The sequence below is a fragment of the Panthera tigris genome, chromosome A1, assembly GCF_018350195.1.
Source record: "Panthera tigris isolate Pti1 chromosome A1, P.tigris_Pti1_mat1.1, whole genome shotgun sequence".
In the NCBI taxonomy this organism is placed as follows: domain Eukaryota; kingdom Metazoa; phylum Chordata; class Mammalia; order Carnivora; family Felidae; genus Panthera; species Panthera tigris.
Window position 1 is genome coordinate 4,918,562 of NC_056660.1, and position 21,120 is coordinate 4,939,681.

The window sequence follows — 21,120 nt, forward strand, 5'->3', positions numbered from 1 at the left end:
ATGCTCTGTCTCTCTCTTGCAAGAATAAATAAAACATTAAAACAAAAAAGGAAAAATACTGAAGCAAAAGAAAACAAATCCAGAAACAAAGATTAAATTTTAAGTTTCCAAAAGGAGAATATGAACAACTAAGTGCACAATAAACAGCATAGAGGAAAGAAATAAAAGATGTAAAAAATTAAACAGAAACGAACAAAAAATGGTAAAAAGAGAAACTGATACAGAAAACTAAAAAGATATAATACTTATAAAATTTAAGCCCCTGAAGAAGTAGAATAAAACAATAAAACTAATATATATTTTTTAAAGTTTATTCACTTCTTTTGAGAAAGAGAGGGAGAGAAAGAGAAAGTGTGTGTGAGCAGAGGAGAGGCAGAGAGATAGAGGGAGAAAGACAATCACAAGCAGGGTCTCTGCTGTCAGCGCAGAGCCCGACGCGGGACTTGAACCCACAAAGCATGAGATCATGACCCGAGAGCCATGATCAAGAGACAGATGCCCAACCAACTGAGCCCTAAAACTCAGGCACCCCTAAAACCAGTATTTAAAAAATGATTCTAGAAAACTTTGCTGAAATAGAAGACCTGAATCTGTATGTTCACCTGGGCCCCAGTGTACCTGGAAAAACTGACTAGAGGAGGTAACTAACTGCAAGATACTAGTTTATAAAATGACTTGACTTTATTTTTTTTAATTTGTTTTAATGTTTATTTATTTTTGACAGAGAGAGAGAGAGAGAGACAGAGCATGAGCAGTGGAGGGGCAGAGAGAGAGGAAGACACAGAATGTGAAGCAGGCTCCAGGCTCCGAGCTGTCAGCACAGAGCCCGATGTGGGGCTCAAACTCACAGACCGCGAGATCGTGACCTGAGCCAAAGTTGGACGCTTAACTGAGCCACCACCCAGGCGCCCCAAAATGACTTGACTTAAAAAAAAAAAAAACCACAGGGGCAGCTGGGTGGCTCGGTAGGTTGGGCGTCCCACTCCAGCTCAGGTCATGATCTCATGGACTGTGAGTTCAAGCCCCACATCGGGCTCTGTACTGACAGCTCAGAGCCTAAGGCCTGCTTCAGATTCTGTGTGTCTCCCTCTCTCTCTGCCCCTCCCTTACTCATGCTCTTTCAAAAATAAATAATTTAAAAAAATTAACCCCCCCACACACACATACACACAACAAAACCCACTGGGCTTCCAGGGAAAGGACCAAGCCACTTATAAAGAAAAATATGGCTGGCATCAGACTTCTCAACAATAAATAAACAACATTTCTAAGAAACCCCAGGAAAGAAAGTATACACAAAGGATTTTTATATCCAGCCATACTACTCTTAAAGAATAAAATTTATATGAGAATGCAAGCTGGTGCAGCCACTCTGGAAAACAGTATGGAGGTTCCTCAAAAAACTAAAAATAGAACTACCCTAGGACCCAGCAATGGCACTACTAGGCATTTATCCAAGGGATACAGGTGTGCTGTTTCAAAGGGACACATGCACCCCCATGTTTATAGCAGCACTATCAACAATAGCCAAAATATGGAAAGAGCCCAAATGTCCACCAATGGATGAATGGATAAAGAAGATGTGGTATATCTATATACAATGGAGTATTACTCGGCAATCAAAAAGAATGACATCTTGCCATTTTCAACTATGTGGATGGAACTGGAGGGTATTATGCTAAGTGAAATTAGTCAGTCAGAGAAAGACAAAAATCATATGACTTCACTCCTATGAGGACTTTAAGAGACAAAACAGATGAACATAAGGGAAGGGAAACAAAAATAATATAAAACAGGGAGGGGGACAAAACAGAAGAGACTCATAAATATGGAGAACAAACTGAGGGTTATGGGAAGGGTTGTGCGAGGGGGGATGAGCTAAATGGGTAAGGGGCACTAAGGAATCTACTCCTGAAATCACTGTTGCACTATATGCTAATTCGGATGTAAATTTTAAAAAATTAAAAGAAAAAAAAGAATAGAATGAAAAAAAAGAATAAAATTTATAGAAAATATTTAAAACATGCAAGAACTAAAGATTGTACTTGCAAGCTCTTCTAAAGAATCTTCAAGGGGATAAGCTCCACTGGGGAAACTTTGGCAAAGACTGGTGTTGAGCATTGGAGACATTTAGTGAAAACTTCTAGAGTAGAAAAAAATGAGATGAGGGTAGAAGGATAGTTTGATAATGTTATATGCTCTGACAAAGTGGAAATAACACAGAAGGGAGACAGAAAAGGAAGAATAGAATAAGCTCATTGACACACAAGTACCGCATGGGAGCCAAGGATTACTACATACAGTGGACAATCCAAAGAGCAGAAACCTAAGTAAGATAAAAAATGAGCTAGGTGCTTCATATAAAGTATCACTAAAGAGGCGACCACTCGAACCTAAGTCCAAATATGTAATTACTAAAAGAAAGGTTTAAAAATATTTTTAAATGAAAAAGACCACATAGTAAACAGATAAAGTAAACATAGAAAGTTGAAGTAAGTGTACACACAATAAAGTTATAAATTATGCAAAGTTAACACCAAAGATGAGTCCATGTTAATATAAATAAATGAAATAAACTGAACATTTATTTGATAATAAAAAGGATCATTTACATAGGCTCAAAGGACTTTCCACAAAATACTAATGTTATTAATTTTAAAGACAAAAAGAGTGATTTTACTTTGAAGAAACCTGGAACACACCACTTTAATCAAGCGTTTATAATTAACACCACCAGTAGCAGAATAAACTGATTTCACCTGATAGTACAAAATAACTGGCCTGTACTCATCATGAAATTCAAGAAAACACTGAGAAACTTTCCTGATTGAAGAAGCTGAAGAGACTGGAGAATCAAATTCAACATGTGGATTCAACAACTGGATTGTCTTTTTATTTTTATTTTTTAATGATTTTTAAAAAATATTTATTTATTTATTTTTGAGAGAGCTAGAGACAGAGCACAAGCAGGGGGAGGGGCAGAGAGAGACAGGGAGATGAGAATTTGAAGCAGGCTCCAGGCTCCGAGCCATCAGCACAGAACTGGCATGGGGCTCGAACCATGAACCAAAAGATCATGACCTGAGCCGAAGTCAGACTCTCAACCGACTGAGCCACCCAGGCGCCCCTGGATTGTCTTTTTAAATAAAGGTAATTTGGGGGACAGTTGGAAAATTTAAATGGGGTCTGAGAATTATACAGTGGTTATGTTAACTTTCTGGTTTTGATGGCTGCATTACGGTTATATGGAAATGCCTTAGTTTGTAGGGAAAATACACTTAACTTGTCTAAAGGAGTAGGGGCAACATGTCGGCATCTTACTTTCAAAGGGGTTCAGGAAAAATGTTTCTTCTGTACTTTCAACTTTTCTGAATACTTGAGATGGCCTCAAAATGAATAATAAAAATAATAGTAAAGAAAACTCTGAGAAAGAAAAGTGCCAAGGCACAGTTCTACCATATAGCTTTGATAAATACAGTTGTACAGTTTTGGTACATGAACAGACACACCAGTGCTAAGGAAGAGAATCCAAAAGTACATAAACATGATGTCTCAAATCACTGATAAGAAGATGAATTTACTAACAAATGACTAAAATAACCAGATAACCATTTGGGAAAAGATAAATTTGAATCCATATTTCTTTTTATATCCAGAACAAACTCCAAATGAACCAGAGAGTCAAATGAAGAACAAACAAACAAACAAAAAAACTCAGCTATAAATACTAAAAGAACATGGGTGAATTATTTTATAACCTAGGATTAGAAAGTCTAACTAACTCAAAACAAGAAGCAATATAAAATGAATAGAATTCTATCTCCAAAATCTAAAACTCTTTTGCATAGCAAAAAGCAAGAAGCAAATGACAAACAAGGAGAATATATTTGCACATTACATCATAGAGAAAAAGTCAGTCTCCCTGAAGTATAAAAAACTCTTAAGAAAAAACAGAACTTGTTCAGAAAAAAATGGGCAAAAGACATGAACAGGCAATTCACAGAGAAGTGCAAATGACCTTAAATATATGAAAAAGAAAAAAATATATTGATGCCTTATTCATCAACCTACAGCATCGTTACCACACCTTAGCTAGCTAGCTAGCTAGCGCCCCCCCCGCCCCCCTGCCGCCACACACACACTTTGAACTACTTGGTAAAATGTCTGAAATCTGTTTTGATATATGCCAACAACAAAAAATGGCAGAGTATCAATCAAATGTGATTAGCAAACTGCCATTAATAATTGACTCTAGATATATACGCAAAGGCTTATTACACTACTCTTATTTTTGAACTTTTGAACATCTGCATAATAAAAAGTTTAAAAAAATAGGAATGAGTTGAATTCACTAGTTTAATAAAATCTATACCATGGAGTAAGTACTATGTAGCCATGAACGAGGACTGAGCAAGCTCCATCTGTAATGATCTGAAGTAATCCTCAAGATTCAGTGATATAAAAAAATGCAAGATACAGAATAGTATAGAAAGTAAGCATCTTTTGTTCAAGAAAAAAGCAAATAAATATATATGTACATACATCATATATGTATGCACATTTAATTGCAAAAAAAATATTGAAAGGGTAATAGAAACGAATAAAAGTGGCTGCCTGTGGTGGGGGGGATGGAAGAGTAGTGGGAAAAAAACAGGGCGGAAGGGAAAGGAATAAAAGCAAGACTTCTGCATATACCTTTTTATAGAAATTGGAATTTTGAATTATGTTTTACCTCTTTAAAAATCCACTAAACCAAAAAGAATTAGCAAATCCTAAATTTGAAAACAAAATATCTTAGTTGTATTTCAAATTAGCACAGTTGTTCCTTTTTTTTATTGCACTTTATAGATAACCACATTTTTTTTTTTAATTTTTACAAATTGAAGGTTTGTGGCAACCCTACATCGAATGAGTCTATCGGCACCATTTTTCCAACAGCATCTGTTCACTTCCTATCTCTGTGTTGCGTTTTGGTAGTTCTTTCAATGTTTCAAACTTTTCATTATTATTATATTTCTTATGGTGAGCTGTGATCAGTGATTATGACTCACTGGAAACTCAGATGATGGTCAGCATTATTTAGCAATAAAGTGTTATTAAGGTATATACATTATTTTTATAGGCGTAATTCTACTGCACACTTAATAGACTATGGTATGGTGTAAGAATAACTTTCATATGCATCGGGAAACCAAAAAATTCATTTGACTCACTTTATTGTGATATTTACTCTGTTGTAGTGGTCTGGAATCAAATCCCAGTATCTCTCAGGTGTGCCTGTAATGTGAACAGAGAAATTATTTCAAGTGACTTTTGAATATAATCCTCTTTATGTCCTTGGTAGGATATACACAAGGATAAAGAGAACTGCAAAGAAATCTTAACTTTTATTCCGTATTTCTATCATTAGTAGTAACACTAATTGCAATTGTGAAACTATATTTTGTATACTGTAGTATATTGTAGAATAAAACAAAAAATGTCAAGAGATGCCTGGGTGGCTCAGCTGGTTAAGCGTCCGACTCTTGATCTCAGCTCTGGTCTTGATCTCAGGGCCGTGATTTCAAGCTTTGCTTCGGACTCTGCAGGATATGGAGCCTACTTTTAAAAAAAAGGTCAATATACACATGCTATTAGAAACCAGGATTTTTAGTATAAGGAAAAAAGAAATAGACCAAAGAAAGCCCTGTGGTAATAATAATTTGAATTAATATTGTCTAAACTTATTATTTTTTAAAGTTATTTATTTAGTTACTTAGTTTGTTTATTTATTTTGAGAGAGAGAGAGAGTACAATAGTGAGAGAATCCCAAACAGGCTCTGCAGTGGCAGCACAGAGCCCAACATGGGATTCAAACCATGAGATCATGACCTGAGCTGAAATAAGAGACGCTTAACTGACTGAGCCACCCGGCCCCCCTAAATTTATTATTTTTAGAAGTACATTTTTCTAGTTCTGTCCACTAAAAGGGTCTGGAAGCAGTGACGCTCCAGGAGCAATGAGCACATGTGATGGCCAGAGTTTGGTGTTAAATATTATTCCCCACTAACAGGAACAAGGTTCCTTGGAGAAATGGCCAATTCCAAAACTGGAGCCAGGAAAGCACAAGATGGGCCTGGGACATCTACTCGTGTCAGAATCCAAAAATGTGCTCAAAACTACTTGGTACATGAACGGACATGAAAGGAACTTGAAGGAGCTCTTCTGCACAGACAGTGTGCAAAAAGAGCCTTTATGCAACTGATTAGAAAAATACACATCCCTACAGAAAAAGAGAGAAAACTAATTTTTGGAGGTATTACAACTCCTTACTCTGAAAATTAGTGATTAAAGGGAAAGAATTAAGCATTTATCAGGCCCTTTTCCAGAAGAATTTTCCCATTTGATGAGTGAAAGCACTTCTTTAAATACCATCAAATAAATGTAAAAGTGAAAAGACAATTTAGAAAATCAGCATTTTGGAGCACCCAATGAAATAACTGATTCAGGCAAATATTATCAAATGGACAAGTTGTTAGGGAAAGGGATATTCATTTTGATGTCAAAATACCACCTGGCATATGGGGCGCCTGGGTGGCTCAGTCGGTCGTGTCCGACTTCAGCTCAGGTCATGCTCCCGCGGTTCGTGAGCTCAAGCCCCGCATCAGACTCTGTGCTGACAGCTTGGAGCCTGGGGCCTGCTTCGGATTCTGTGTCTCCCTCTGTCTGCCCCTCCCCCACTCACGTTCAGTCTCTCAAAAATGAATAAACATTTAAAAAAAAAATCACCTGGCAGAGAATTGGCTAAGTGCGAAGCCGGAGTGGGGGTGGGGGGCAAATGTACCTTTAGAAGGAGAGATCAACCAAGTGATCGAATTTATCATCAAAACAGTGGAACAGGCTGATTATTATATCCTCCTGAGTAAGGAGGTACAGGAAGTCGTAAGGTACCCTACAGTTGGTCTGGTTCAAGATGTCAGTGCAAAGGGTGAGGGGACTGTTCAACGTCAGAGCCTAGAGAGGTACAAGCAAATGCAACGCATGAACCTTAACTGTAGATAGGAGTGCAAAAATAAGTAAAAGGCCCTTAGGAGACCATGAGGGGCTGGAATCTAGATGAAATCAGAGGCCTATTAACTTCTTAGGTGTGCTAATGGTTTCCTCATTCAGGATGAACTAGGTTATGCTACAGTAATAGAGCCCAAACTCTCGGTGACCTAAAACAAAGGTTTCTTTCTCACGCATCTTGTGCAGCAATGTTTCTTAAGTACGATGCGCCCCAAATTACTGCTCTTCATGGGAAAGTAATTCTGCGTTTCCTTTAAGAACAGGAGAGACGCTTACTGACCGGGGTAGGCGATTCAGAATGTGATTCTCCTACCATTCTGCAACAGAAGCTCCACAATATTGTTAAGTGCAAATGCTTCTGAAGGTTGCTTTTGGTTACACATTCCACGCTTTGACAAGAGTTGCTGTGCAAAGGGGTATTTGACTTGCTTGGAAATAATTAGAGTAGCACTAATACCATTTAGAAAAATGGCAGAAATTCGTGTTTTATTTTCTGATAAGTACAACAGTATATATCCTTTTCTTGAGATAGTCAGTCATCTTAGTTTACAGACTTTTTCTAGATACAGCCTTCTAAAGCGTATAGTTCTGTACTTGTAAAAACAGGCTCTACGTTTTAACCAACCAAAACATGTTAATGCGAGTTGTACTACTGCACGGAAAAGCCAACAGAATAGCCAAAACACGGCCAATGAAAATGGATCGACATCACTGATAAAAGCCTGCGACTTCTCCTTATATAGTTTTGTAAACGATCAGAATTTCATCCAACTTAGAATGCCAACTGAATGAATTTTCAGTACTCTAAAGCGGACCTGGAAAAAAAAAAAAAAAAGAGGTCAAAAAAGGCTATTCAAACGGCCGGAACGCAGAACACCGACAACGGTGAACACTGGTGAGGATGCGGAACAACAGGAAGTCTCATCCACCGCTGGTAGGAATACCACCGGCTCCCCCACTTTGGGAGACGTTTTGGCACTTTCTTACAAAATTAAACAGGCTCCTCCCCCACAACCCAGTAATTACACTCCTTGGCATTTAGCCAAAGGCGTTGAAAACTTCTGTCCACACAAAAACCCGCACAAGAGATGTTAATAGGCAACTTTATTAAAAACTGCCGTAACTTGGAAGCCACCCAGGTGCCCTACAATAGGTGAATGAATCAACCGTGGTATATCCAGACACGGAATATTCGGTGAGGGAGCGATCAAGACATGAAAAAACCGAGAGGAACCTGAAGTGCATTTATTAAGTGGAAGAAGCCAATCTGAAGGCTGCATACCGTATGATACCTACTATGCAACGCTATGGAAGTGGTAAACTTATAGACGGGAAAAAGATCAGTGGTTGCCAGGGGTGGGTGGGTAGGGAGAGATGAATAGGCAGAGCACAGAGGATTTGGGGGGCAGTGAAGATACTCTGTATGATACTATAAAGGTCATCATACATTTGCCCAAAGCCCACGGAATATAGGACACCAAGACTAAATAAACCCTAAGGTAAACCGTGGACTTTGAGTGATAACGACGTATCAATTTAGGTTTATCAGTTGTAACAAATGTACCACTCTGGTGGGGTACGTGAGAAATTTCCGGACCTTCCTCTCAATTTTGCTGTGAACCTAAACTTCTCTTTAAAAAATAGTCTTTCAAAAAGGAGGCGGGGGGTTCCTGATACTACCCACCCGGCCCTGCTACTCCACTAAATAAAGAGAATTAAAAAAAAAAAAAAAAAAAAAAAAAGACTTCCTTCCATTTTTTTTAGCCAGGATTCCCTGAGCTACTCTGGCTTAGCTAACCTGTTCAAAACACCCCCATATAAACTCCTTCCTGCAAGTCACTTTCCTCCTCACATTTACCTCCAGATCTGCCTTTGGCAAGACATTTTACCAAATGTATACACTTACTGGACACTGCCTTCCACCAAAATTAAGTGACTCAACTACATCTGCTGAGCCTTTTAGCCCACTGTGCCTATTTTAAATATTTTGGTAATTATCTTTATGTAAGTTATTATTTATCAACATCAACCTTTGGGAAAATGAACTGAGGAAAGAAAGAACCATCACAACTTGATGCCATTTGTTTTTTGTGGGTTTTTTTACAGAAGAAAAACATTCAAAGTAAAATATGAACATTTAATTACCTTTAAATAACGTATGTAATAATTTACATGCTATACATTCCCAAACACACTGAACATAAATTCAATTTTTTAAGACACATACACAATCTGCTTTTTGCCAACACATACGCTGTAGGTCACTTCAGATGTTAACTGATTTCTCAGTCCATGTGTGAACACATAAATACACATATATATGCCTGAAGGTGAAGATAAACCAAAAACGTGTGAATATGAGAAGTCTGCCATGGAAGATTCTAAAACCACAATCAGTTAACTGGAACCAAGCAACAAGGCACAAAAGCTTCCCTTTGTGGTCACAAAGATTAAGGTTCCTGTCCCAGTGCTTAATTAAGTATGGAAATAGGCTTGGCTAAATCACAAACTATATTTTATAGTGCATTTCTGTCACTGTTTAAAAAGGAGTATTTTTCTTCTTACATAACGCATTACACAAAAGCATTGGAAAAATAAACAGGATTAGGTAAGTTCCCATACAATAAAGCTTTTTTTTCCCATGTGAAAAAGATACTTGTTTATGCTCAAAACTAACAAAATAGATATAAGCATAGTAAAGAGAAGCATTAGGGATCTTACGCAGGTTTCCTACTCTCCCTGAATCACGTCTCTTGCCAGCCGTGTACTTAAACCTTCAGTTTTAAAGCCAGCTGAGTGAAGACCGTCAAATGCATGTGATTTTTTTTTTTCATTTAAAGATATGTTACTAGCACACAGAAACAGTTAACATAACAAGGCAAACAGAAACCTCCTAGCATTTAAGCTGTTTTGCTAAACATTAACTTTGTACTAGGCTATCCTTAATTTTCCTTTTCTTCCCCTATGTTAACGGATAAGATAAAAATGTTCCACATAGAAATGGCTGCTTTAAAATTCATGCAACCAGGCAAAATCTAAACTACCTGTACTAACTTCCCTTTTTTAATCCCAAAATTTTAAGGAAACTGAAAGTTTGTTTTAGGAAGAGCAACTCATTGAAAGGTAAAACCGTATATATCTATATACTCTTCACTGTCTCTAAGAACAGTTTTAGAGCCTTAGCTTGTTAAAGTTACACAGTTAAAAAAGGAATAAAGCCAACCACAGAGCATCAAAAGAATGCAGTAATCCATACATAAAAGACAGTCAAATATGTTTACACGTATTCAAGAAATCAGTAATCTAAGTTGTAAGTAATGTCATCAAGTGTAGCACTGCACAAACTGGAATCAGAATTAAGCCTTCAGTTTCATTAATCTTGAATATGGAAGTGGGACCAGCCAACCATGAACATCTGTTTATACAGGAGTATTGTAGCATGCAACCCCTGCAGTAATGAGAGCGCAACTCTTTACAGATAAAACAAGGCTGACCAAAAGAAAAAAACGAAAAAACCTTGCTCTCGGCTATAAAACCTAAGAGTAAAGAATAAATTGAGATTTTTAAGGCTTTCTTAGAAGTATTTTTCATGGCACTTCAACATTAAACATCACTACTAGGCAAAATATGTAAATACTCATGGTTACACAATTAGAAGTCCATGCCATGTCAATTATTAAGTAAGGGAGAACTTGGTCAATTAAATTAGAGTTAAGGAAAGTTATTCATGTTTGGCTGTAATTAACATACAAATCATACAGAAGTGTCAATTCACTAGTATACAGTACAAGTTGTGTTCTGAGTAGATCCGCCCATACCACTCGTTTCTTAAAGAACTGAAAGTCATTCCTTGCCGGAAATGCAATGAAATGGACTTACTTCTCCCACAACAGCAGTTACTACCCTTTCTTCGACTACTCGACTCCAAAATCATTATCAGACAAACTCCTTTTGGTCATGCGCAAAGACCATTCTCACAATCCATTCTTGCGCTACAGTCAGTCCAGAAAATACTCTATGCATCTAACAAGTCATTCTTGCCACACCATACTCTAAGCTGACCACGCCGGGTTCCGATTTGGAAAACTCCTCAGCGTATTCACTGTAACGATTATCTGCTGGGTTGCTGCCCTCTATAGTTCGAAGAGCATGATTCACAGGTAACAGAGTCTGCTCCTTGAAACACAAGGAAGTTTTGAGGGTAGGTGATTCAGGATGAACTGAATGTATCAATTCCTTGGTGAGAATTCCATCTGTTGGCTTATTTTTACATTGTTTAATTTTCTAGAACAAATCCAAATTTGAAAAAAATTACTAATTGCACATACTACACGTTCAGTACAGGTTAGATGAAAGAAGAAACCAAGCTTTTGTAAATGTTCTCTTTATGAACAATACAAAGTTAAACCTCAAAAAATTAATAAAATCTACTGCAGAAGAGTAAGACATCATTGAGAATCCTGTTTATACAACTTTTATAGTGAAAAATCGTTATTACACTTGACTGCAAAAGATCCTAAGCCTTCATATTTGAAAAGGATATACATTACCTAGAAAGTAGAAAGTATTAAAAAAAAAGTAAACATTTTATAATGAAACACATGTGTTTGAGACCTTCACCCTGAATCACAACTGTATAATAAACACACACTTACTTACATAAAGGTTTTATTGCCTGAAGAACTTTCTTACATGGTTTCACTATAATGGTTTGTTAGGTAAGCACAACCAGCTTTAGAACACAAGATTAAAAAAACAAAACAAAACAAAACAAAACAAACAGAACACAAGATTTTAGAAGTATTCTTTGGCAAAGTATCACGCTCTCCAAATCTTTGGACCGCTCTCCAGCCAATCTGCTTGTGTCACCTACGTCTTGGGCTTGCCTCACTTTTTACACATCCTCCTACTGCTTCCTCAAGCGGTTATTAGTTACCTCCTATTCTGACAGATGACTAAGGAACAGTCCTGCTTGATTGGCAGACACGACAGTCTGAGTTACAACTGTCTACGATTTTTAAAGTAGGTACTTGCTGATCCTTTTTGCTTCTATATGATGACTGACAAAAAGATGATACGAAAGTCTTAGAGTGGAGAAGAACTTCTTAAACAAGATACAAAAGAAGGCATAAAACACAAAGACTCATCAATTTGTACACAAAACATATCATAAATAAAATGGAAAAGACAAAAATGGACTAAATGATGCCACTTGTGATAGATAGATAGATATGAAACAAAGAATTAGCATCTGGTATATAAAGAACCCTTACGGATCAATAAGGAAAAGGCAAATATGCCAACAGAAAAATGAGTGGAGGTTGGAACAGGCCATTCACAGAAAAGGGAAAACCAAATGGCCGGCATATTTATGAAAAGTCATTCAACTTCATTTGTGATCATGGAAATCCAAAACTGAAAACAAATGAAATGTTCTGCAGTAGCTGAATGGAGAGACTGTGATATATGCATATAAGAGAATATTATACAGTAGTTAATAATAAAACGAATTAAAGCTACATGTATCAACATGGATAAATTTCAAACAATGTCGAGTAAAATGAAGCATGACGATATAACAACCTTTATATACTTTTAAAACATGCAGCTCCTCAAGCCGGGTGAAGGGTACATGTGCAATCATGTTGCCTGTTACTTTTATACCTTATTAGAAAATATATTCTTTTGTATTTTTTAATAAATATTAAAAATAATATTTTAAATCATATAAAACAGTCTTATAAATTCTGGATAAAAAGACAGACAGAAGTATAAAAATATGCACAGGAATAATTAACGCTAAATTCCGCCCAAATTATGTGGGGATGGGCTGAGCAGAAGTATACAGGATCTTCAAATATATCCTATTTCATTTCTTAAAAAAAAAAAAAAGTGCTGAGGTATGATAAATATTAAAATCTCAAAAAGCGTGAAAGATACCCCAATATTTATTACGTTCATATCTCTACTTTTCTGATGACCCCTGAACAACACAGGGGTTGAAGGGACCAAACCTCCCTGCAACCAAAAACCCACATGTAACTTCTGACTCCCCTAAAACATAACTACTAATAGCCTACCATTGACTGGAATCCTTATCAGTAGCATAAACAGTCAACTGATACATATTTTGTATGTTACAATGTATTATATACTATATTCTCACAATAAAGTAAGCTAGAGAAAAGAAAATGTTATTTAGAAAGGCATAAGGAAGAGAAAGTATATTTACAGTACTGTGCTGTATTTGTAACAAAAAAAATCCACTTATAAGTGGACCTGTGTATTTCAAACCCATGTTGTTCAAGGGTCATCAGATATTGTACATCAGCTGTACAGTATTAGTATTTCAACATTAAAATTCAGGGAAAGCAATTCAAACTTAAGAGGTTTCTACATACCAATTTACACTTCCAACATAAGGAAATAAACTAACTTAATATTCCAAATGTATTATTATATTAAGACACTTCAGAATACTTACAGATTCTAAGTCTTTAATATCTTTCTCTAACTGCTTATTTTGCTCATTCATATTCGTAATTATATTAAACACAGACTGTCTAGGATGCAATGTTCGGTCAAATTGGTGGTACATGTTTCTCCAAAACCTTTAGGACAAAACCAAAAAACAACAGCTCAATAAATTGTGTTTGAAAAAAAAACAAGTATAAATACCTCAATGATGCCAACTTACTTAAAATTGAAAGATACTGTATTTGGCTCCAAAACTGTAAATTTTGGAGATTTGGAAGTGTAGAGAGGATTTAAGTACTTCTTCTGGTCATCCAGGAGAAAAGGCCACAGGGAGTAAGTCTTCTCCTTTAACCTTGGTGTAACGAGAAAAACAAAGAGCTTTCTCACAGATGCTAATAATCCTTTTTTATAGATCAGGCAATTCCTTCCCAAGTAGATTGCAGTTTTAATTTTTCCTTCTAGTCACAGTCTAACCTCACCTTGTCTCTGCATTCTGTATTCTCCCTTTCCACTCATAATCATGAAATAAAACCATGTCTCTTTGACCATAACACAGGTCTACCATTTCTCTCACAACCATACACGTTAAGAGATTCCTTTCAACTCCCACAACTTCGTAAACGTGGTCTCTGTGACACCTATCTCAAATCACTATACACATGTATACAGAGTAAGATACTTGTATCACTCTTTGCCTCATTCTTTTAACCCTCCATAGGGGCCGTAGTACAAGTAATTGCGGAGCAGGGACAAATTTAAGTGGGAATGAGTACAATAAAAGGGAATTGGGAAAAATCAAGTCGTTATTCAACAGTAAAAACACACCAATTATATTGCAATTTTAAGAATACGTTAGGTGAAGTAAGTGGATAAAGAGTAGAATGGTTTAGATAGTACGTTTACGAAATAAACATAAAATAGATAGGAGTATAGGGAAAAGGGGAGAGTTTGCTCATTTTTCTATGATCCCTAAGACGGGTAAGTTCTTAGAGAAAGACTAATAGGAAATGCATGCTTTTACTACCATCTTCCTTTTTGACAGGATGTTTGGCACTAACTGAGGGCAGTTTTTCCTAAAATAGCTCTGTACTCAGCATCATCTGCTCCAAATTGTGATAAACTGAATTACCACAGCGTGGAGCTCGAGTCTTAATGGTCTTTGATTTGTTCATCTCTGTCATACTTGATTTCAGTTGCAATTCCTTTCACACATCTTTAGAATCTTCCACGTGCTCTCAGTTCTGCTTTTGAGTTGGTTGAGAGTGAGAGTGTGTGGCTGTCTTCAAATTACTATCAGACTTAGCTTCTCTAGTCCTTGGATACGCAAGAATCTATACCTGCTCTTTATTGGCTTGTAAGAAACCTAAACGCAGAAACTCAACCTAAAAAAAATGTAAGAACTTCTCACGGCCTTATCCCACCCACATCTCCTTTGCATCAAAATCTAGCCAGAAACCCCTACTCCCAAAGACTGGTTAGGAAAGAACAGATAGGAGACCCAATTCAGGGACAGACACACTATACCTAACATATTTTCCCCAAACAATTGTCTGCTTAGAAATGTGAGAACTGTGGCACCGGGTGGCTCATCAGCTGAGTGTCCAACTCTTAATTTTGGCTCAGGTCATGATCTCACGGTTCGTGGGACAGAGTCCACGTTGGGCTCTGTGATGACGGCAAGGAGCCTGCTTGGGATTCTCTCTCTTTATCTCTCTCTCTCTCTCTGCCCCTCCCCTGTGAGCAACTGCGTGCTCTCTCTTTTTCTCCCTCTAAATAAATAAACTTTCAAAAGAATTTTTAAAAAAATTAATGTTTATTTTTTTTTTGTTTATTTTTGAGAAAGACAGAGCGTGAGTGAGAGAGGGGCAGAGAAAGGGAGACTCAGAATCCGAAGCAGGCTCCAGGCTCGGAGCTGTCAGCACAGAGCCCGATGTGGGGCTCAAACTCACAAACCATGAGATCATGACCTGAGCTGAAGTCAGATGCTTAACCAACTGAGCCATCCAGGTGCACCGCTCCCCCCCTCCCCCCAAATAAAATTATTAAAGAAAAAGAAATGCAAGAAATATAAAGCCTCATCTTACCTTAAAACCAACAGTTGTAAAATTCTTTACCAAACCTTGAAGCTTAGTGATCAATACTTTGTAGGAAATGAAATAAGGCTTTTCTGTTCTAAATATATATTCAGACTAGAAAGGAACATGAAGGGGGTTTCCAGGGTGTTGGCAATACTTCTTGTTCTAGGTGCTGGTTACATGGATGGATGAGTTTTAGATGTGCTGAGCTTCGCACTTAAGCTATATGTACTTTTCCACGTGTATGCCACATTTCAAAACAAATTTTTTAAATGTGTTTTTACTATTAACCTGAGGATGTGAAGGATCTTCAGAAAGTACTTAGCTTTGGAAATACAGACAATAAAATTCAGTTCTATTACAAACTGTCAAGTTATTTTATTATGTTCAACCATGACCTATGTTAGACCTCAGCTAAGTAGGAAAAAAAAACAGTCCATTTGAAGCAAACCATCTTACTTGAGTTCTTCTCTTTCCTTCTGACAATTTCCAAGGAAGTTTCCAAATTGGCATGAATGAATATGTTCATGGATCTGAAGGAGAAACGCTTCATTGAATTCAAAGGCTTGTGGAAACTGTTCGGTCAAATGCCACACACATTCCAAGAACTGAGTAAACACCGGTGAGACTTCCTTTGGGTCACCATCCAAATGGCCACACCTAACCCCCCAGAAAGTACAAGCTTTGAAAATGCTCTGAGAGAAGACAAGTGTTCAGGTATTATTAAATTTAAACACACACACAAAACACACGAACCAAAAACTTTGTGATATTGGCATTAAAAAAGTATAATTTTTTTTTTATTAAAGCAATTTAAACCTGAGTTTTTCAACCACAACTTTAAAGGGTATGTTATCTTCTAAGTACCACAATCCAGACAGAAGGAAGGTCATGAATTGCAATAAAAATTAACAAAGGTATGAAAATTGAAAGAAGTAACAGAAAAAAATTAAATCAGTTTTCATACAAAAAACCGCACTCTCACCTGCTTCTGGACATGTGAGCTCATGAAGAACAGAAATATTCTGGCACTCTAAAATAGCTTTATTAATTTTACAAAATATATAAGTGTAAAAGTATGACTCACCTCTCTGAAAACTTATGTCCAAAAGAGATCCAATCCTTTTCTATTAAAACCTTAATAAGAAAAAGTAAAATGCAATTTACAACTACTTTCAATTTCTTTTGTTTAAAATGGATTAAAAACTATTATTTTAATAACAGCATTTACCCTTTCAACTTATGGTTGCAAACAGAACAGTTTTTTTTTTTTTAGTTTTTTAATGTTTATTTATTCTGGAGACAGAGAGACAGAGCGTGAGCAGGGAAGAGGCAGAGAAAGAGGGAGACACAGAATCTGAAACAGGCTCCAGGCTCTGAGCTCTCAGCACAGAACCCGATGCGGGGCTTGAATCCATGAACCGCGAGATCATGACCTGAGCCGAAGTGAGACGTTCAACCAACTGAGCCACCCAGGCGCCCCCAAATTTTTGTTTAATTATAGGCAAAATATAGAAAGAACCTGGATTAGGGGTTGGTTTAACAAAGAGTAAAAATGATGCATAAAAGAAACGGTAGTCCTGTGACTTAATCATTTCAGTTGTATTTATTACATTTTAAATGAAAAGTACATGCTATAAAGCACTAGTACATTTACATTTTTATGTGTAATATCTGCATAGTAAAAAAACTAAGAAAATATAAATCAAAATGGTAACAGTGGTTAACTGTGGGTGGTAGACTAGGATATATGTTTTAAACCTTTTGGCTTATTGTACATTACTTATATGGTGCTTACAAAAAAATATACACACACACACACACACACACACACACAGAGGGAGATGGGGAGAGACAGAGAGAGAGAGAGCAATGAAAAGTTTATATTCAAATTCAAATGTTGATATCAACCTCTCGAATGAACGGTCTTTATCTGTTTTCTCTGTCACAACTCTACTGAAGAGACAGGCTTCTGATTTTTTTCAGTCTAATCTATGTAACGTATCTTCTTAGTATACCACGTAATTTCATTATCTAATCACCAAGTACATTTTCAGTATTAAAACTGCCACATTTAGCTTCTCTGATTTTGTTTTAAGTCTCTCCAGAAGGCCATGTAATGTGATGGGGAAAGATGCAGTTTCTGGAGCCATGTTGCATGGGTTCAAATCCTAGCTTTGCCACTTCCACACTTGTGTGACCGCAGGCAAACGGTCTTCAGGCTGGAGCCCCAAATTTTACTGCAGGCCCTCTGCCTTTCCTCTCCACACCCACATCTAAAACTTCACTCAGTGTCTTTCTCACGAAACTTAGTCATCTGTTTCTCTCAGTAGAAAGAGCAAGACAGCAGCACCATCCATCCTGGCAACTGAGCCCAGATCTGGGAAATCATGCCGGACGGGTCCTCCTCTCTTCTACCGCACATTTAACCCAGGAGCAATTCTTACGACTCTACTTTCTCAATATTCCTGGAGGTTGAACCCCACCCTCTTGTATCTGTGTGGGACTGCCCTACTCCTGGCTGTCTTTTCTCTTCTGAGTTAGCTTACCAGTTTCTACACTGGTCTCCTGCCCTCCATCATCCACTCCCCTCCACCTGGAAGACACCAAGCCACCTTTTACAAAGAAGATCTAAGCAAGTTACTGTTCCCTCTATTTAAAGCCCGTTAATGGCTCTCACTACCCAAAGAAGGTGAAGGTCAAATTTCAGTCTTCTCTTCCTGAGGCTTTCATCTCACTATGTTCTTCTGCACCCAAGTAGCCCACTCTGACATCCTGAGCCCCAGTCATCACGCATACCTGCAGTCAGCTAACGGATCTATGCTTTGGTTCTCATTGCTCCTTTTGCCTGGGAAGCTCTCACTCTGTCCCAGGGCATTTATCACATGACTTCATTTGAATGTCTAGCAAACAATTAAAGCCAGACATGGCACAGAAAATATTCCTCACCTTACACTCTCAAGGTAAGCTGCACATAATTTTATCAGGAGCACTTCCATTCAGCCTATCCCAGATTCGGTATGTTAGTGCCACCAAATAATGGTGCTGAAAGGGATCTGGTGATGGTGAACTTCCCTCTGTCTTAAAGATGGCACTACGTTTAATAATTCTAACTAATGACAACTTTCTACCTTCGCTTCATTTACTTTACTTGCCATGAGTTAAGATGCAAATTTTGAAAATCTAATCACGTTAAAAGACAAAAAACAGGAGCCAGGGCTTTAGCTTCACAGAGCAGAAAACCTAGAGGCGCCTGGGGGGCTCAGTCGGTTAAGCATCCAACTTCAGCTCAGGTCATGAGCTCGTGGTTTGTGGGTTTGAGCCCCGCATCAGGCTCTGTGCTGACAGTGCAGAGCCTGGAGCCTGCTTTGGATTCCGTGTCTCCCTCTCTCTGCCTCTCCCCTGCTGGTGCTCTGTCTCTCCCAGTCTCCCAAAAATAAGTAAACATAAAAAAATAAAAATAAAAAAAATAACAAAGAAAATCTATTCAACTAGAAATTTAATCTTCAGATATAAAACATGCTTCCTAACGTGTAATTACAATTAACAAATAAAGGAGTTTTAAACAGAAAGTTTCCTCTAGAATATAATTTTTTTTAATGTTTTCATTATTTATTTTTGAGACAGAGAGAGAGGAAGAGAGAGTGCAAGCAGGGGAGGGGCAGAAAAAAAGGGAGACACAGAATCTGAAGCAGGCTTCAGGCTCTGAGCTGTCATGATAGAGCCCAACGTGGGGCTCAAACCCACGAACTGCGAGATCTTGACCTGAGCCGAAGTCGGATGCTCAACCGACTGAGCCACCCAGGCACACCTAAAAAATAATTTTTAAGTACTCTTATTTGTGCCTTGTTTTACTATATCACTCATATTAGTTAGATAAAAATGAGGGAGAAAATACTGAATATTTCTACTATAACATTTTAGGAAACAACTATTAAATTTAAAAGTTGTTGGGTCACCGGGGGCTCAGTCGGTTGAGTGTCCGACTTCAGCTCAGGTCATGATCTTGTGGTTCCTGAGTTCAAGCTCTGCATTGGGCTTGCTGCTGTCAGCCTGTCAGCACAGAGCCTGCATCAAATCCTTTGTTCCCCCCCTTCTCAAGCTTGCTCCCTCTCTACAAATTAAAATTAATTAATTAATTAATTTGAAACTCGTTTTCAAAGAGGTGGCACAAATTGAAATCAGTCTGATTCAAGGTTTTTGAAACTCAGCACTATATATATTTTAAGCCAGAAAATTCTTTGCCGCAGGTGCTGTCCTATGTGGTATAGAGTATGAGCAGCATCCCGGCCCTCTACCAGCTAAATGTTAGTTAAATCCTTTTCTCTGTAACAATCAAAGCTGTCTCCTAACATGGCCAAATGTCTCCTGGGAGGACAAAATCGCTCCTATTTGAGAATCACTGGTCCAGCCAAATCACTCCTTACCATGAATCCTTTGATTGTCCTGTAGTAGGAATCCAGTAAGAGAGAGCCAAGGGAACAGACCTGGGACGTCCTATCCCAACCATCAGAACAATGTACCAACACACTTGCACTTTCAACCGTTATTGCCTGGAAAGAAAGATCACATACTTAGATTACAGCAGAATACATTTTAGTGACATCAATTAAGTTCTATTTAAAAACGACACTACCAAGTATTGCATTTCACAGAAGAGCAAGGATTGCAATGGTAATGTCACGGCATAATTTCCAAAAAGAAAAAAAAAAAAAAGGCAAAACACAATAAAAACACAAAGCATACCGACAAAAACCAAAACCAAAACCGCTGTGTCAAAGTATCTGGGGATTTCTTTTTAAGTCCCTACATGAAGTGCCACGTGATCTTTTAAAGCTCAAATGAAAGGAAGCCTCATTAAGCAGGTAACACGTAATGAAACTTATCTGACTGGAAAAGATACCAGGTCCCAACAGAATAAATGTATTCCTTCCCAACCAGTATAAACCCCCAAACCAAATATGAGAAAAGAAGAGTTACTTTGGCTAAGAAGATTGCTGCATCCATAACAGCTTTGATATGGCGAAGCCATCCTGAGCTCTCCAAACCAGAGTAGAAATCACTGACAGAAAGCCCTTTGGTACCATTAACTAGAAAAGAAGGAAAAAATTTTCAATTAGAATGAGGCTACAGTCTCCACTTTTCCTCCTCAAGCTCTCTCTGAGTTAAATGAAAAAAAGAAGAGGACAAAATAAAAAGGACTCTATAAATGAAAAGATGCTAGGAGAAGCTCAATAATGGATTTTGGGGGTATGTTTTTCTGTCATTCTTCATGCTTAAGTAAAGCTCCAATCTCCTCTAAAAAAAACTTAAGTACAAAGTGTTTAATTAAAAAGTCTGATTTTTTTTTTCATTAAAGAATTTTAAGTTTATTTTTGAGAGAGAGCGAGCGAGCGAGCGAGCGAGCATGAGTCAGGGAGGGGCAGGGAAAGAGGGAGAGAGAGAATCCCAAACAGGCTATCTACGCACTGCCAGTGCAGACCAGTGCAGGGCTTGAACTCACGAACCATGAGATCATGAC

At 37.6% G+C, this 21,120-nt stretch overlaps 1 protein-coding gene across 6 annotated transcripts in view; it reads right to left on the minus strand.

Moving 5' to 3' along the window:
* The window catches only part of MTMR6 (myotubularin related protein 6), a 79,836-nt gene that overhangs the window by 34,066 nt on the left and 24,650 nt on the right, over window positions 1–21,120 (minus strand). For 2 of the 6 annotated variants that reach the window (XM_042984344.1, XM_042984286.1), the window contains exons 9-15: window positions 20,580–20,689; window positions 20,027–20,152; window positions 16,687–16,736; window positions 16,059–16,259; window positions 13,745–13,876; window positions 13,532–13,658; window positions 5,214–5,277 (exon numbers count right to left, since the gene is read on the minus strand). In XM_042984344.1, the coding sequence (XP_042840278.1) occupies window positions 5,251–5,277; window positions 13,532–13,658; window positions 13,745–13,876; window positions 16,059–16,259; window positions 16,687–16,736; window positions 20,027–20,152; window positions 20,580–20,689 (773 nt within the window). In that variant the 3' untranslated portion in view covers window positions 5,214–5,250. Of the gene's footprint in view, window positions 1–5,199; window positions 5,278–7,506; window positions 7,863–9,170; window positions 11,332–13,531; window positions 13,659–13,744; window positions 13,877–16,058; window positions 16,260–16,686; window positions 16,737–20,026; window positions 20,153–20,579; window positions 20,690–21,120 lie in introns of those variants that run through there. The other 4 variants (XM_042984062.1, XM_042984123.1, XM_042984237.1 and 1 more) reach the window with 3 other exon arrangements.